This window comes from Salminus brasiliensis, chromosome 8 (assembly GCF_030463535.1).
Source record: "Salminus brasiliensis chromosome 8, fSalBra1.hap2, whole genome shotgun sequence".
NCBI classification, from domain to species: Eukaryota; Metazoa; Chordata; class Actinopteri; order Characiformes; family Bryconidae; genus Salminus; species Salminus brasiliensis.
In genome coordinates this window covers 26,102,965-26,119,708 of record NC_132885.1, presented here as the reverse complement: position 1 = coordinate 26,119,708, position 16,744 = coordinate 26,102,965, and the positions used below count along the sequence as shown (strand labels likewise).

The 16,744-nt window shown below is 40.7% G+C and overlaps 1 protein-coding gene across 1 annotated transcript in view; it reads right to left on the bottom strand.

Annotated features, from left to right (window-relative positions):
- clybl (citrate lyase beta like) overlaps nt 1–16,744 on the bottom strand; it is a 104,405-nt gene that overhangs the window by 28,771 nt on the left and 58,890 nt on the right. The window contains exon 2 of the mRNA XM_072686291.1: nt 11,320–11,524. Within this exon, the coding sequence (XP_072542392.1) occupies nt 11,320–11,524 (205 nt within the window). The remainder of the gene's footprint in view (nt 1–11,319; nt 11,525–16,744) is intronic.

The window sequence follows — 16,744 nt, the reverse complement described above, 5'->3', positions numbered from 1 at the left end:
AGTGTTCCCAAAGGTTCATATAATATTGATATTACAGTGCTGGGGCAGAGCGTCCCATAACTTCTGGTATTTTTTTTCCTGTACTATTTATTCTTCACATTTTTTTTCTTTTGAACATTAGTGTAGTGTAAGGTCACTGAAAGGCCTGTATGAATTGTACGGATGTGCGGTGATCAAATGTAGCAGTTCTTTCTGCACTACCGTGATAAGCAAAAAAGTGAGTCGTTTTCTAGGGGGGCATGGGGGGTTTTTCTTCACACCAGAGGTTCATTAAAATATAAAAAGATCCTCTGATTACTGGTGTTTCATTTTTGGAAATTGTGCTAAAATGGATCTTCAGAGATATACTGTATAAATTGGTCAGACCCTAATTACTAGGTCGAAAATAGTGCTCTGACCCCTAGCTCTCATGAGGACAGAAATTTGTACAATCATTAGAACACCTGAGTGCAGCGGTCCTCCAGCAGTCTTCACAAGGACGCCTCCACAGGATTTCTGCTCATTGGGCAATTAGGTGGCTATGATTGCAGCAGATCTCTATCATAGCCTCTGTAACTGCATCTCTCTGTCTCCATAAGCAGTACACAGCTGGACTCGCCCCCCACACTCATTCACTGCTGGTCCAACGTTCCCTCAGACAGAAAACTCACACCTTAAGAGACGCAGCACACAATGCGGAAAAGAGGAATATCTGACCTCACAATAAACTGATTTCCTAACTACTTTTCAGTAAATGATTCAATTATATTTCAGATTTGATCTAATGTGATGACAGACCTCTGTTTTTGATCAGTAGGAAATCTGCAGGTGCGGACTAGCTTAAGAATCCACATGTCTACCAGCAACATGTAGCAAAAATGTGTTTTAGTAATGATTCCAAACAGTCAGTGGTTTGCACCTGACTAAATACCAAAATTTTACAAAATCAAATATCTATGAAAAACTGGAATAGAATTATCATGCCAAATAGATCATGCGCTGTGCATTGGGCCTCTGCTGGGGACTCCAAAAAAAAGCTGTCAGTATCAGCCACAACATTATCTCCTTTTTTCTACACTTATTGTCCATTTTATCCATATAGATGCACTCTGTAGCTTTATATTTAACAAAATTATTTTTAGCCTCCTTTCACCCTGCTCTTCAATGGCCAGGACCCAACAGCACCACTACAGAGCAGGTATTACATTTACATTTACATTTATGGCATTTAGCTGACGCTCTTATCCAGAGCGACTTACAAGGTTACTGGTATTACAGAGGTGGGTCAGTGTAGTGTTAGAAGTCTGGCCCAAGGACTCTTGTAGCGCAGCATAGTCACCCAGACCATAGTCTCCCACATGGTGTGGTAGCTCAGTGGCAGGTAGTGGTGTTATCTGTTGCGCCACACCAACCACCATTTGGGTGGTGAGTCATTCTCAACACTGCATTGACACACTGCCATTGGTATGAATGGATCAGATACAGCAGTGCTGCTGGAGTTTTTAAACACTGTGTCCACTCACTGTCCACTCTATTAGACATACCACCTAGTTGTCAGAGACAGAAACTCATCTGTTGCTGCACAGTTTGTGTTGGTCATCTTCTAGTCCTTCTTCATGCTGAGAATGGCCCACCATTCAAATAATACCTGCTCTGTGGTGGTCCTGTAGGGTCCTGCTGACCATTGACAAACAAGGCTAAAGAAGGTCAACAGAGTATATAGAGAAACAGATGGACTTATAGAATTCCTATATGCTCCTATATGGTAAGCGGAACTGATATAATAAGTGTAGAAACAAGGAGGAGGGGTTAGTGCATATATATATTTTTTTTTATTTTTTTTTTTATTTTTTACTGAATGCATGCATTAAAAGGAGCATCCACGAACTCTTGGGCATAAAATGTATTTTAAGGGTAAGGGAAAGGATATGGAAACTAATCGAATTATAAATTGCTGGAGGGACGGCAACGCAGCTAGCGGCTAAACTAAAACCTATTTGAGTGTGTTTTCAGATATGAAGTCTGATGTGCTTGATCCAGTGTCTCATTTGTTTTCCACCCTTTTTGCACATTGCTACTCTTCTATTATATCCCACCAATTTTGCACGATTATCCCACGTACGCTGCTCCAGCTGAAGCCCTACTACACTGCTTTGTTTACACTTGACACCACTTACCGGTATCCCCCTCACGGAAACCGGACATTGTGGTTCGTCATAAGAAAAGGGGCTGTGTCCCAAATCAACATTCACACACCATGCCTGATGATGGAAAGATGTTCACATGCAATTTTGGACAAGTCGAGAGTCATTAAGGGGAGTTGCAAGTCTGATGTCTATTTGCATGTTAAATCAGGAGAGCTGCTGCTGCTGGTGCTTTTTTTGTGATGGTTGGGGGCAAATGGTTTTTAATCATTTGACTAATAATTTGACTCATGCGTAGTACAGTGCACAAGAGTATATCTGAAAACACCTTGAGAAACTGACTTTGGCCCAGAGTCGCCACCTTCCCTTTGATGACGCATTATGATCACACACACATACTCATTTCCACACATGCCTTACTGCTGAGTGGCAGGTCATTTCTGGCAGAAGCCAGCTTTTCCATGCTCATTGGAGCAGGGGCCCTTTTTTTTGTGGGTGATCTGCGTTTGTGGTTCTTGGCAGTGGAGTGGTTTGTGTTCCTTCTCCGTGCTCCGGTGGGTTGTGCTGTGAAGAGAACAGCATGGACCCTCTGCTGCAGTGACACAGGGCTTCTCTCCAGAGGAATACAGTGCAGCAGTGACTAACAAGCTTATAGAGAGAAGAACAGGCCTCATACAGCAGCGTGTGGTCAGCAGTGCACATCTACAGCCACCTCATCCTCTCGTTCTTATGCACGCACACACACACACACACACACACACACACACACACACACACACACACACACACACACACACACACACACCCACCAACCCACTCACTCACTCACACCTCCAACACTGCCTCTCACACAAGCAGCTGCTCTTTGAACTTAAGACTAAATCCATCCAGTGCGTTTCGAGCCTCTATATCACATAACAGTTGGCTGCATAAATTATGCTAAAATGGAAACAGTGACAGGAAGCCAAAATATTACACTTTCAAATCAGCCCCGTTTGAAATCTAAGACTATAATAGTGTATTATTTGGTCTGATTTGACAAATGAAAGACATGCACCGCACTACTGGCAGTACAGAGTGACCTAAAGACGACGCACAAGGGGGTTTTCTTCAGTTCAACATGCAGGGATGGGAAATGTAAAAAAATAACATCACAGAGCAGCCCTACACAATGTACACAGGGCGGTGGTGTAAAAGACAAGTCTGTGATTCCACTTTTTCCCTCCCAAACCATTCTTCTGCTGCCACCAACAGGACTGCCACAGAAGCAATCTCACTCGAACAAGCCCTCTGCATGCCATCATGACAAAAAAAAAAAAAGAGAGAACTGGCGAGTGGAAAATCTATGGAGTAAGCCACTGACAAACACCTCACTGAATACCACCCTTTTGCTACCAATGAAATAGGCCAAAGGTGAATGGGGGGAGCAGGGCACAACCTATTATCTTAAAATATTGGATAACACTATATTTTAAAGTGCTCTTAATACAGTGAGGAGCAATGTAATTACAATTAACGGCTGATTTAACATAGAAACATGATTCAGAATATGGGAATATATGGGAACTATTACATAATTCTATATCAACCACCACTTGGTTTTGTTGGACATATTATTCCACTGTACAAGCAATTTTTCTGTACTATATAAAGCAATATTGAAAGAAATATATAGACATTTTCTCCAGATTTCAGCAGGTGTACTCTGTATGCACTCTGTTTATCCATTACTGGAGTAAAATAAACAATATTGGGCAGAAATAATCTGCTTCTGGTAGATCGGTAGAACAGTGCAAATTTCCCTTTTATATTAAGCAGCAAAACAGTTGCAGTCTGATATCTAATTGCCCTTGAATCTGACATTGTGTGTCCTGCGATGTGACTATTTCACATTCAAAGTTTTATTTGTCACATACATATGCATTTATTATTCACAGTACAACTTCCAGTGAATGCTGTGACAACTGTCTGCTCCCTTTAAAAAAATAAAACAACAGGATAGACTAGATAAGGTAGAACCTCTAAAATAAGGTAAGCCAAGAAGATACAGCTCTGTCAAATAACATAACCTAAAACGAGCAAAGTATCAAAAACATACAGCGATAATAACAAATATAGCAATATATACACTAAAATGTGCACACTGTGATGGCCATGCTGAAACCATGTATATTGTGCAGCCCTAGTCCTCGCCTGTAATTACACAACATTTCCCAAGGTTAAATGCATCAATCTTAGGAAGAAAGTGGAGAATATCACATTGTTGATATTCATGCAGTCATGAAAGGTAAAAAAGGTAAAGGTGCACGTATTTGTCACTGTACAGTGTACACCGCATTTAACCCATCTGGTAGTGAACACACACACACACACATACACCTGTGTGTTAGGGGCAGTGAGTACACACACACACCCAGAGCGGTGGGCAGCCAACTCCAGCGCCCGGGGACTCCATGAACAGACTGTCCCAGATTAAAAGTGCAATGTCGACAGGTTTTGGAATTTCAGTGTGTTCTTACACAAATGCATGTAATGTCTTATGTAATAGGTTGTATTCCCATATTTCAAACAATATAAGTAACTTTTTTTCAGAAATTACATTGTAATTGCATTGCTCTGTAAACCCGCAAAAAAGCACCATCAAATATTTCTGCTAAACACTTTTAAAAGCAAGCTGCACATCTCTACTACAAATGCATAATGAACCGATGGCAGGCTGAAAGTGTTATATACAAACTTCCATTAGCAAAGAATAGCCCAACCAGTTTGTACAGAAGTCCCTGTAGTTACTAAATTAAACGCCTTTTTCGTGTGTAATAAAACTGTCTGCGTTACTTTTTGTGGTTAAATATTGTTTCCAGAACCAACCATTTATTGCTTGCTTGAACTAGACAAGCTTTCCAATAGAGCTGCAAGATGTTGGAAAAAAAATTTTATTCTGAAACACATATTACGATATCAAAAAATACAGCAATTTCTCCAGATTTTCCACAAGTTCAATAATGATCCAATATGTTGTGATATTAAGAATGTATTTTGTGCATCAAAAAAACAATGTATTGAAAATCCAACAATGTGCATTGTGTAAATATGAGTACATGGGCATACTATGTATTATAACATGATATCTAAAGCAGCTGCATTATTTAAAGGTGTTAATAGACAAACAGCACCAATCACTGACCCACTCCAACACATTTGTGACGTCCCAACACAAGTCTTATACAAGATTATACTTCAATATACAGTATATACTCTTTTTTCATTCTAAATTTGCTCGACATATCGTGAGAATATTATATAATCCTGACACTGTTGTGTTGTATCAATGCCAGCTGTCAATTTTGAAAATCATTAGGCCTTGACTCTACTATTAAATTACTAATACAATTAATAGTGATGGCCCTAAAGAATAAACTGGAGGTAGGGCTGCATGATATTGAAAGAAAAAAAAAAAAAAACAATATTAAAACAAATTTGAAATTATAAATAAATATAAATGCACACACATGCACACACAAAAATTGACTTTTTCAACAGATTGTATTATTATTATATATTATTATTTTATGATATTGGGCAGATTGGTATTTGTAAAGGAGAACAGTGTGAATTTTCCTATATCAAGCAAGTTGTAGCTTGACGTTTGATTTAATTAGTCTTAAATCACATGTCCTGTGATGTGACAATGCTGAAACAATGTGTAGCCCTACTCTTCAACCTAATTAAATAAAATGATCAGCATCAGAATTAATCTAATTACTGAAAAGAGGCTTTTATTATTTTTTATTCGTTTATTTTTGACAACAAAATAAAACTGAACTATACATTTTTTAATACGTCATCAATTTTACAGCATAGAAGAGTGTGACATAGTATAGTACATAATCTAGCAGTGAATCCTGTTATTTATACACACAACTTAGTACCATTAAGTATGAAAATGTTATTGTCTTTTAGAGGCTAGAAAAAGCCTGCAGGGTGAAACACTAGTCTGATTGCTGTCAAAATATTATGACCCGATGTGAGTTATAAAAGTACCACATGTCAGCGTTATAGAGCCTTACCGTATAACCTACATTTTCCCTGATGGTGAAATACTTACCACATAATTACAAACTGGTCTAGCTTCTAATATTACTAATAATACATAAAGCATGTAACACTGTTAGCAATTAGCGGTTCCTTATGCTTGTTTGGTTGGAAACCCAAATACTGGCAAACTAGCGTACTGGCACTGGCACTTATTCTGAACATCCATCTGTACAATGGAACAGATCTGTTTGTGCATTAAATCTTACAAATGAAGTCAAAATATTAACTACTTGTAGATCGTGAGTTTAATCTTTTCATGGGTTATTAAAACACTTTTATTAATATCCAGTGGAAAAACAGACACTTATTCCAGTGATGACGAAACGAGCATAAAGCAGGGAGGCAGGGACAAGGTGACCCTTTAACCTGTTGCTGATTGTGTGCTTTGTGTACTAGCTTGGCTGCAAATATATATATATATATATATATATGGAGAAAAATAGGAGCATCCTTAGCTCATCCAAAGGCCAGCTTGGCAAAAACCCTTGCAATAAGTTTGGTAATATTTGTTTAAAAGTAGGAGGTTTGAGGTTTGGCAATGGTAAACTCCAATTCAGACTAATGAGAAACTGCTGCACACAACTTTTGTACAAATATCTACATTAGAAGTTCATTATTAATTCCAGAAATATGTATTTTTTAAAACTAGCATGGTTTCAATTAGCTGACTACATCGCAGTACAACTCCGTATCTTGGCATATTAAGCTGGAGACTTGAAAAAAGTGTTATTTTGCAACAACAAACATATGCTACAATTTCTCATTACTTCTCATGTCTGTCCAATCTGGCAGACGTGATTACAGATCACCACATTTGTGGGCAGAGCATAGATAGGGCACTTGTGAATGAAACACATGGATATAAAGAGACAGGAGAAAGTGAAGGAGAAGGGAAAAAAAACACAAATAAAAACGAGGCAGTGCCGCAAGTCAGCCCACACCACCTGTGGTCTGACAGATCGGATGACCGGTGACACAGCAGCTTGACCAAAAAAAAAAGAAAAAAAAAAGGGCCAGAGATGTGCTCTCAGACAGCCTCTCTCTCATTAAAGTCTCATCCGAGCCGGTTAGCTGGAGGATCCTGCCTCTGGCAGTGGAGCTAGGGGATTTTTGTGGAGCTCGGAGCTGATCAGATAGGCTAGGAAAACAACATCCGTCCACTTTCACACTCCAGTGGAAGAGGTGGTCCCTCCCGGCAGGGCTGCGTAGTCTTGCCATCTGGAGAATAAATCGAGTGTGAAGTACAGTATAGTTTGGGACCAAGCTGCGTGGCAGCAGCTCAGCAGTTACTTCATTAGTTCCAAACTTCCAGGGATTGGGCGGGGAAGGGGGTGGGGGGGTGGATGTAGTGGGTTTCGGCCGCCGGGTGGAAGGCCCCAAACAGAGCGGCGGTGTACAGGGCACCTCTAGCACAACACACACATAGATAAACAAACCCACCCCCGGAGAGAGGGAGAAGACAGGTGTAGCCATCAGCACTTGCTGGAGGGATAGAGAAAAAGAAAGGCACCCCCCTTCCAAAACCACCACAAAACACTCTCTATGGAGGATACTTTTATATAATAACTGTGTGTTTGTGTTGGAGGGATTGCCTGTGTGCGAGTGTATAAGCTGCTGGGTGGCAGTTAACCATCTCTGGGCAGTCCTGGCAGCATCAGTCACGTAGCATCAGACACTTGGTGGCCAGGGAACAGCTACAGCCCAGACGTTTACTAACAATTACAGACAATTTCAAACCTCACAGTGTTCCAAATTTCCCCTCGGGGATCAATAAAGCACATATCTGTCTTCCTTAACAGTTTTGGTGTTTTTTGTACCCTTTTAGGAGAGGATATGAACAAAACCATACCAGTGTTGGTGTTATTTTTGTCCAATATTATTTTCGCTCCAGTTCTAAAGCTTGCAATTAATAGTTTCAACAAAAAAAAAATCTCTTTTGTTTGCAGATAAATCTACAATGCAGGATCCACAAAAATTAGATATGAGAGTATTAGCATCAGCAGATGATTGCTTGTACAGAAACAAATAATAAATAGCATTGGACAGACATTTCACTTTAAGATTGTGCTCCAGAAGTGCCACATGCCTAGACAATGCCAATAGACTTTCTCACATTTCAAATAACTTGTAAGAAACTGAGGATCTGAACAAATGAACAGATGTGTCAATTGTAGGGGTGCAACCACTAATCAACTTTGTTGGCTAAAATTAGTGAACAAATTAGTCAACAACTAATTTAATAGTCGATTATTTGGTGCGTCATTGCTTGTGTTGCTCACACTGAATAGGAGAAGGTGGGATGCACGTGACCCAAGGATTAATCACCAAAGTTTAACCATAACAGCGTGGAATACAGTTTCTTACAGTAATAATCCCCTCAATCTGGATGCAGAGCTGCAGTGGAAACATCCGTCACGTAAACGAAGTGTGTGTGTGGATAAAAGCGTTACAGAACCAGAAGGCAACACGGCCACACAGCTATAGTGACATCCCTCTGGTGTGTGAGTGGAGAGCAGAGTTCTATTAGTGGGAGGAGTGGAAGGTACTTGTGTTAAATTCCTCGTATGTGTAAAGTGAAATAAAGAGATTCTGATTCTTATTCTGATATGGACATGGCTGCGTGTGAAAGGAGAAATCAGTAGGTAAATCTACCAAGAGATATTGTAAATATGGAAACCGGTTACTGGTTGAAATTTGAATGGCATCTATTTAGGCATAAAGCCCAGTCCTTCAGCAAAAAGAACCAATCAGCTTGCCAAAAAAACTAAAAAACTAAAAACTAAAACTAAACTCCACCCTTCAACAACAATAAAAAAAAAAAAAAACAGTCAGCTTGCTGATCAAACTATGTTCCGCCCTTCAACAAAAAGAGCCAATCAGCTTACTGATTACACGGTGGCTTATCCCTACTGTTTCCGAAATACTCAAAAGCGTAGAGCACAATATATATTTTTTTTCTTCAAATCTGAAATATATTAGTACACGTAAAGTAACAAAATTTTAAGTAATCCCATATACTGCATGCTTGCTGGTGTATGTTCACCAAACCGTCCCCAGAACGAATGTGGCCAAATGTTTGTGGACACCCCTTCTATGAATGCACTCCAAGCTACTTCAAGTTGCATCCATTGCTGACACAGATGTACAAATGTGCACAGACTCAGACACACACACACACACACTAGTAGAAGTCTTGCAGAAGGTCTAGTAGAAAGCCCTGGACAGTAGAGACAGTGACTCCAATGAAAGCAGGATAAAGATTAGTTTTTGGAATAGCTTCGACTTCTGAAGAAACAATGAATGTGCAGGTGTCCCAATACATTTGGGAAAATCTATTTGTGCTGACTTTACTATTACTTTACTCTGGGGACGTCCAAGAACTGTACTACAGACAAAATATTGGGGAGGGGGGTGGATAAATAAATAAATTTGGCATGTACAAAGGTGCTTTAAGGGGACACCCAAAACAGAATGTGAACTAAAAAAGTGTGTACTGGTGTATTGGAGTATTTTGGGGATCCTAAAAGTAATGGAATCAATCCTATCAGATGGCTCCATCATTTCTCTCTCGCTCTCTCTCTCTCTCTCTTCTCAGAGGCGTGCATGAGTGCAGTCGAGCTGCAGGAGGAAGTGTCATTTAGCAGCGTGGAAAAATAAAACATCTATCTATAGGTACACACAAACCCCTACGGATTTCCAATTGCCAGGATGGGGAAAACAGCCGAGCGAGTGGGAAGTGAAAGAGAGGGAGTCGCAGAGCGAGGTGCTTTTTATTATTGAGTTAATAACTCATTTTTACATTACGCACTAGCGCCTCAGCAAATAAATAATGGATCACAGCTTTCGGCGTACTGCGCCAGACTCTTTAAAGCTAACATATGGTCTTTAAAATTGACTGCGTCTTGTACTGAGGACTGTACACGCTCACAGCCCTGACAGATTTATACAATCAAAAAGCTGAGCGGTAATAGGATTATTTGCCAGGCTCTCTGCGCAGTACAAATGTTATTTTTCAGGGTGAGCTATTAGCATTTTTATCTAGGAGGCTGGAGCGAGTGTTAATTCTATCAGGCCTGACAGGAACATGTGCTAGCGCAGAAAAGACTGCTCAGCTTGAGGAGAGAACCGAGGCCTGTCCCTTAATGCTATTTTCCTCTTCTCAGATCACCTGGCCTTAATATTCCTCAGCAGAGTAATCCTATACAGGCAGAACACCGCAGAACAACTGATCTTAAGAATGTTCTTATTATCTAGTTGGCCTGTATCTTGTCTAAACCGCAAGTTACAGAATTTGTTTGATGTGCTACACTTTCAAAAGCACTATTTTGGTACCATTTCCACTGATCAAAAAGAAAATAAAAAAAAGAAAGAAATGTGACACTAAAACCCACTGTTTACTTTGAATGGCTGTCAAAGGCTGGATTAAGACATTACCAAGGCACCTCAGTGACACAAAAGACAAGAACGTTAAACCACTATTATTTTCAAGCATCAGTGGCCACTTCTGTGACATTTTCCTTTGGAAACCTTTTCCCCACTTAGCAATGAGAGAGAAATAAGGGGGTGTTGGAAAACACAGAGCTCCTTCACCTTTTTCAAGGGGTCACAGTTGTCCATCAAGCTAAGATCCCCCCCCCCCTCCTCTTCTCAATCAGGAATAGCCTCTGGCCATATCAATCATCTTTATTATCATGACTTAAAAACCTTTGTTAGGTGACTTCTTTTCCCTCCACCCTCCCCCCCTTTATCCCATGCTCCAATCACAATTTCATGGCAAGGCAAACAGGGCCAATTGGCTGGCTGTGTGGGCGGGTCGAGAATGCTTTTAACCTGCTGCATCTGCCGACTTCCTGCTGCTTTCCCAGTGTGAAGTGGGCACCTTGTTTCAAGTGAATGTGATGGGGGGCATTTCTTGCCTTTATCACAGCATAATGGGAAGGAAACGTGCTTGTTTTAAGCGCAGTGCTTAGCTAGCTTTATACAGCGTGATTAAGCACCAGCACCTGGCTGAACAGGGGTCGTAAACGATTTGTTTTTTTTTGCATGCCACAGAGTCAGGTGCTGGGGAGAAATAATGATGGTAGCAGTAGTGGTGGCCTACCTTCTTATTAAGGGCCACGCCATCCTCGCAGTCCAGGACAGCGCAGTCCACATCCAGTGAGGTGAGCTTTCTAAGCTTGCGCTCGTCATTGCCCGGTACATAGAGCACGGCCCGCCGGGGTATGTATTTTAGAGATGTGCCTGGGCTGTGGTGACCTCGCCGACCGTCCTGGGGCCGGGCAGCCAGCTGCACCCTCTGGACCAACCTAGAAAACAAACAAACAAACAAAAAAAAAACAGGCATGAATGAATTAGGGATTAGCACTGGAAGAAATGCACATGTAGGATATTCATATAGGAACTCTGCACATATAGGATATTCATATAGGAACTTTGCACTGTTATAATTGGCTTTGCCTATAAAACAAACAAAGGGAACAACAAATAAAGGCTGTGTAGTACCAGCGAGGGCCTGAATATGAAGGCTGCAGTTTGGTTCATGCTTTCGTACACATATTAAGTGGTAACCTATCTACGAAGATTAACTCTCTGGGGTCAGGCAACATACCTATACGTCAAATTCAAGGTTCCTTGATGTTGCTATTAATATCTTTGCGATATTTACTAGTGCAGAAATGCGGTTCAAACATTTCCTGAATCTTGCCAGATCGCACGTGACTCACATCTGGAGTTACAAGGCTGTGAAGATGGGTCAAGATACTATTCTTCTGTCTCTTGCTATGTCTAACTAGTGGATTCATGTGTCAGTCATCTGCCTCCTGTCTGTAACTGGTGGAATTTGTGTGAACCTAAGGCTCTGGTAAATCCATTTCCAGCACCAAATCTATTCGTCCACAAGACTCAAGGTATGTTTTCACATAAATTATGAAGAAGTCGGATTAAAATTTTTCATGTTTAGGGTCTAGGGTATCTTCACACAGTGCTCTAGGTCACATGGGGTCTCATTATAGAGAGAGCTGAGATGTAGGCATTATCTAGCAAGTAATATGCAAGTTCTTTAAAAGGTACATTTAAGAAGACGTGCAAAAGCTGTAGGTCATTAGACTTAGCATGCCATGCTAAGTTCAGCTCAAGCCGATGGAGCTAGAAGACCAGCCTGCTTCTGTCAACTCATATCAGCGAGGGGGTTTTCTTGATTCTTTTTTGGGAGGGTTGCGTTACAGCTTAGAATTTTCAATACAGATAGAACACACTAAAACACTCCTCCAAATGCACACATTTTAATATTTGTATATAATTAAAAATGCTATTGTGGCCAATTGTGACCGATAGCTTTTTGTTGCTACATTGTCTGTTTAAAACACATTAATAGAAACCTAGCCTTAGGCACCTGGGGGGTTTTGTTGCTATCACTCCATTGTACTGAACTCGTACCAAACATCCCAAACTTGTATGGGCACTGTGTACCCCTAGTAATTGGTTGCCCCTATATAAACAAACAAACACGACGAGAATCAGATAAATTGACCAAAGTAGCTTTGGCCAAGGTGTTCCGTCTAACACCGCTGAATCACAGCACCATAAGAAAAAGCAGACAGGATCTACATGCAGCACTGGTTAAACTAACAAGTAATCATGGCCGTGAGCGAGTGGAGGTCTATGGAGCTTTGGCCATGGTTTGTTTGCACTCCAGTAATTAGCCGTTTCTATACATCACACCAACAAACAAACATATAATCATGAGCATGACTGAATGGACTCTATGTAGCTTTGGCCATGGTCTGTTTGCTCTACGGTAATTGGCTGTTTCTATATGACACATGAACTCCAGTGAAAGCTAAGAATGAAGGCTATCTGTGTCTTCATCTCCTTCCTTCCGATACGTTTAACACAATGACAAAACAAAGTTTGTTTTCCTCTAAGCCCCCCATTCAAGGGGATGAGTGCTTCTGACCTGGGCTTTGAGCGCCTTTATCACCCACAACATCACAGCCAATTGTTCTCCTTTAATGCTAATACACAAAGGCTTAGCAGCTCCAGCTGAATAAATCTATTTAGGGACCAGGGCCACTCTGGGCTGAAAGAGACAGAAACAGAAAGGGATTACAAAGCCCCGCAAAATAATTAAAGTTTGGACAACACAACAAATCTCCATAATACTTTCAGCTAATTACTCCTGGAAAGAGAGCGAGCTAGCCTGCGAACAGTAGCACAGCTAATCTAAACAATGAACGCTCCGCCACGAGAGCCAAGATCTCCGTTTCACAGAGCCCTAATGAAAGGCGCTGCTTTATTGCTTCAGCTCCTTCCAACACATTTTATCACATGCACCAGTAGTCGCAGTTATGGCACACACGTTTTAATTATTTGTTCTGTAGGTCGGCCTGCTCAAACAATTAGCGCTAATGAATGGGCCAAATAATTGGGATCACATATAGCTAATTATACCCAGGAATAGTCCTCGCTTGGCTGTTCCTTCCCATTGGCCTCAGAGGGGTAATATCAGTAGATTGTGTTCCTTTTCCGTCCAGGGAGGGGAGAAAAGGAAGGAGGGGGAGGCGTTGGGCTTTGGAAGAAACGGGGGTAAAGTATTCTCCCTTCTGCCTTTGTTGTCAACAGAAGCTAAAGTCACATCAATAGGCACTTAATCCCATCCTCCACGCTTACAATTGCCTTCCAGTATCAATCAGGCATAATCTCAACTAAGATGATGCAGCTATACCGAGCAATTAAAAGCAATTCAGGTAGTTATGGCTGCGAGCACTTTGCGGGCCCAAGTACACAGAGCCTCCGCAGGGATCCTGAATGCCGTAGTGTTTAAATTTGGCCAGGAACAATGCCTCTCATGGGGACGAGAAGAGAATATGCAAAAGCTCCTCTTTGGCATGAGCTGAGAAAGAAGAAGGAGGGGAGGAACTATTACATGAGAGACAAAAGCCTACAGCTCTTACAATTAAAGACAAAAATGGAAATGAAAGCAGCCAAATTAGACAACAGACCTAATATAGGAGTGATGGCAGCATTTTAATATTATAGAACATTGCAATAGTAACAGACTGTATTGGTTGGTATATTAGTATATATGTTGGTTGCAGCCATGTGATGTTCAGATGTGTATGAACTATAGGTCTGGTCAGTAAGAATTTTAATTTAATAAAAAAAAAATACTATTAACATAAACAAAGAAACACACTTTCATGTACGGGTGAATTTTTTTTTTCCGTAAGGCCAGCATTACTGTTCCTATCCAACATCTAGTTTACCTAATCATTTCATTACAGTGGAACTGAACAAAACCAGCAAACGTTCATTTTTCGATATTCATGTTGTTGGAACGAGTTTTACGCCTTATAATTTGATCTGCACTTTTTAAAATATTAGGCAAGCTAATCGGATTATTGGTGGCTATATAGCTTTCTATCCACTACAGCATCCAACTGATTCTCTGAAAACTGTACATTTGCACAGACCTTACATTAGAATCATTTTACACATTTTATCTGCAGCCAAATTTTAGATTTTCATTTGAGATATTTTGGTTTGATGTTAGAGATGTGTGCCTACTCAGTCATGCAATGATCTAATCAGCCAATCCTGTAGCTGCAGTGCAATGCACAAAGGCATGCACATACAAAAGCCAGGAATTTCCCATAATATTCACCTACTATCAGAATGCAGAAAAATATGATCTTCAGTGATTTTCAGTGTGGTGTGACTGTTGGTGCCGGATGGGCAGCAAGAGGATGGAGTGTTTCTAGAACTGCTGGTCACCTGGGATTGTCAGCAGAACAGTCTCTCGATTTTCCTTAGAACGGTGCAATAAAGAAAAAAACATCCAGTGAGCAGCAGTTTAATGAAAGTAAAATGCATTGATGCTAAGAGAGGTTGAGGGAAAAAGACTACAGTACTTCAGATAATTACTCGACACAGTTGTGCTGAGCCGGAAGTCATTTCAGAATGCACAATATGCTTTGCTTTGCCTTACTTGCCATCGTATGATATGAGGTTTTTCTTGGTCTTCAGGATCTTGCCTGGACGTCCACAGTCTCCCTGAACTGCCGTTCCTTCGTAAAATATTGTATATCTTTTCATAGCCTTTGTTCTCTTTGTAGGAATCAACCAACTTTATTTTCACATCCTCAGCCAAATGACTAACCTGGATGAGCCAGTGGTTGAAAAGCAATGGCAATATCTGAACTGAGCCTTACCAAGCCTAACAAATTAATTAAGGCCTAAAAAAATCTGTTGAGTCAATGCTAAGTTCTGAGTCTATGATAAGACTATGAAAGGAAGTATGAAGGAAATATGTCCATTCAATATGGAAGTGTGAATCTTATGCAGACAAATAATAATAACAGAAAAGGCCTACAAGGAAATGAAGGGCTACCTTGATGGATGGTCATCAGAGAGATGGGAGACGGTACAAGGTATGAGGCAGATTCGTGTGAAGAGGGAAAGACTCTAAGCATGCATGCCTCCATTTTCCACTTAGTATGCCTTTCATTTTGCTGCAAACTGGCTGCAACATTGCTGAAGAGGGAGGTTTACTTTGTTTCATCCTTGCTGTCTCATACGTTTTTTTTGTTTTTGGAGCTGGAGCAATGTTGCAGTAGAGATACGTGCGGTTTTCCTAACACGGCCCGGCCTTTTGAAATGCACAGGCAGAATCTAACCCCTCACACAGGGGCCGCTGCCTTGGGCTGTTGTGTGCAGCAGGGGTTAACATTGATTGCGTGTTCACGAGCAGTAGTACTGTTCGCAACATGGCTACAGGAAAACGCGCAGACCTTACCAGGCTCGCCTACTGAGAGACTCCAAGTGGGATGTACAGTCATTACACAGAGAAAGGAAGGTGAACTCCTCCTCTGGAAGTAAGTCAAAAGGTCCTACACAAGCAGAAACAATCGTTCCCTCGTTCTATAAAACACTGTACAAGCCAAAGTCATGGACACTCAGCCTTCACTCTATAGGTTTCTAGCCTCCGAAGCGTTTTCATTTACCAGCCCATCACACTGTAAAGAGCTTTCAGCATCATCATAAACATTTTCTTATGAAAATGCAATAACCTAAGCCAGCTTAAATGTCATCTCACTCAAAGATGTGCTGTAAAACATGCTTTATGCCTTCAGTCTTCTTATCCCTCTAATAAGCCCAGATCTGTTCTTAAGTTCAAACTATTTAAATATATTTTATTTTATTAAAAAAATAACAAATACATGAGGCCTACAGTGGAGCATCATGTGCTTTCAGTTATAATCAGTTAGCACATTTAATAAATATATATATATATTTTTATATGAATAATATTAATAATCTATAGCCTTGCTAATTATGCATGTAAGCACATAGATAGATTACACTCTGAGCCCAGCAACCCGCCTAATACGGAGTATATCCCCTTTGTGCCACCATAACGGATCCGAGCACTGGAGGCATGGACTCCACAAGACCTCTGAAGGCGTCCTGTGGCATCTGGCACCAAGACGTCAGCAGCAGATCCTTTAAGTCCTGTAAGTTGTAAGATG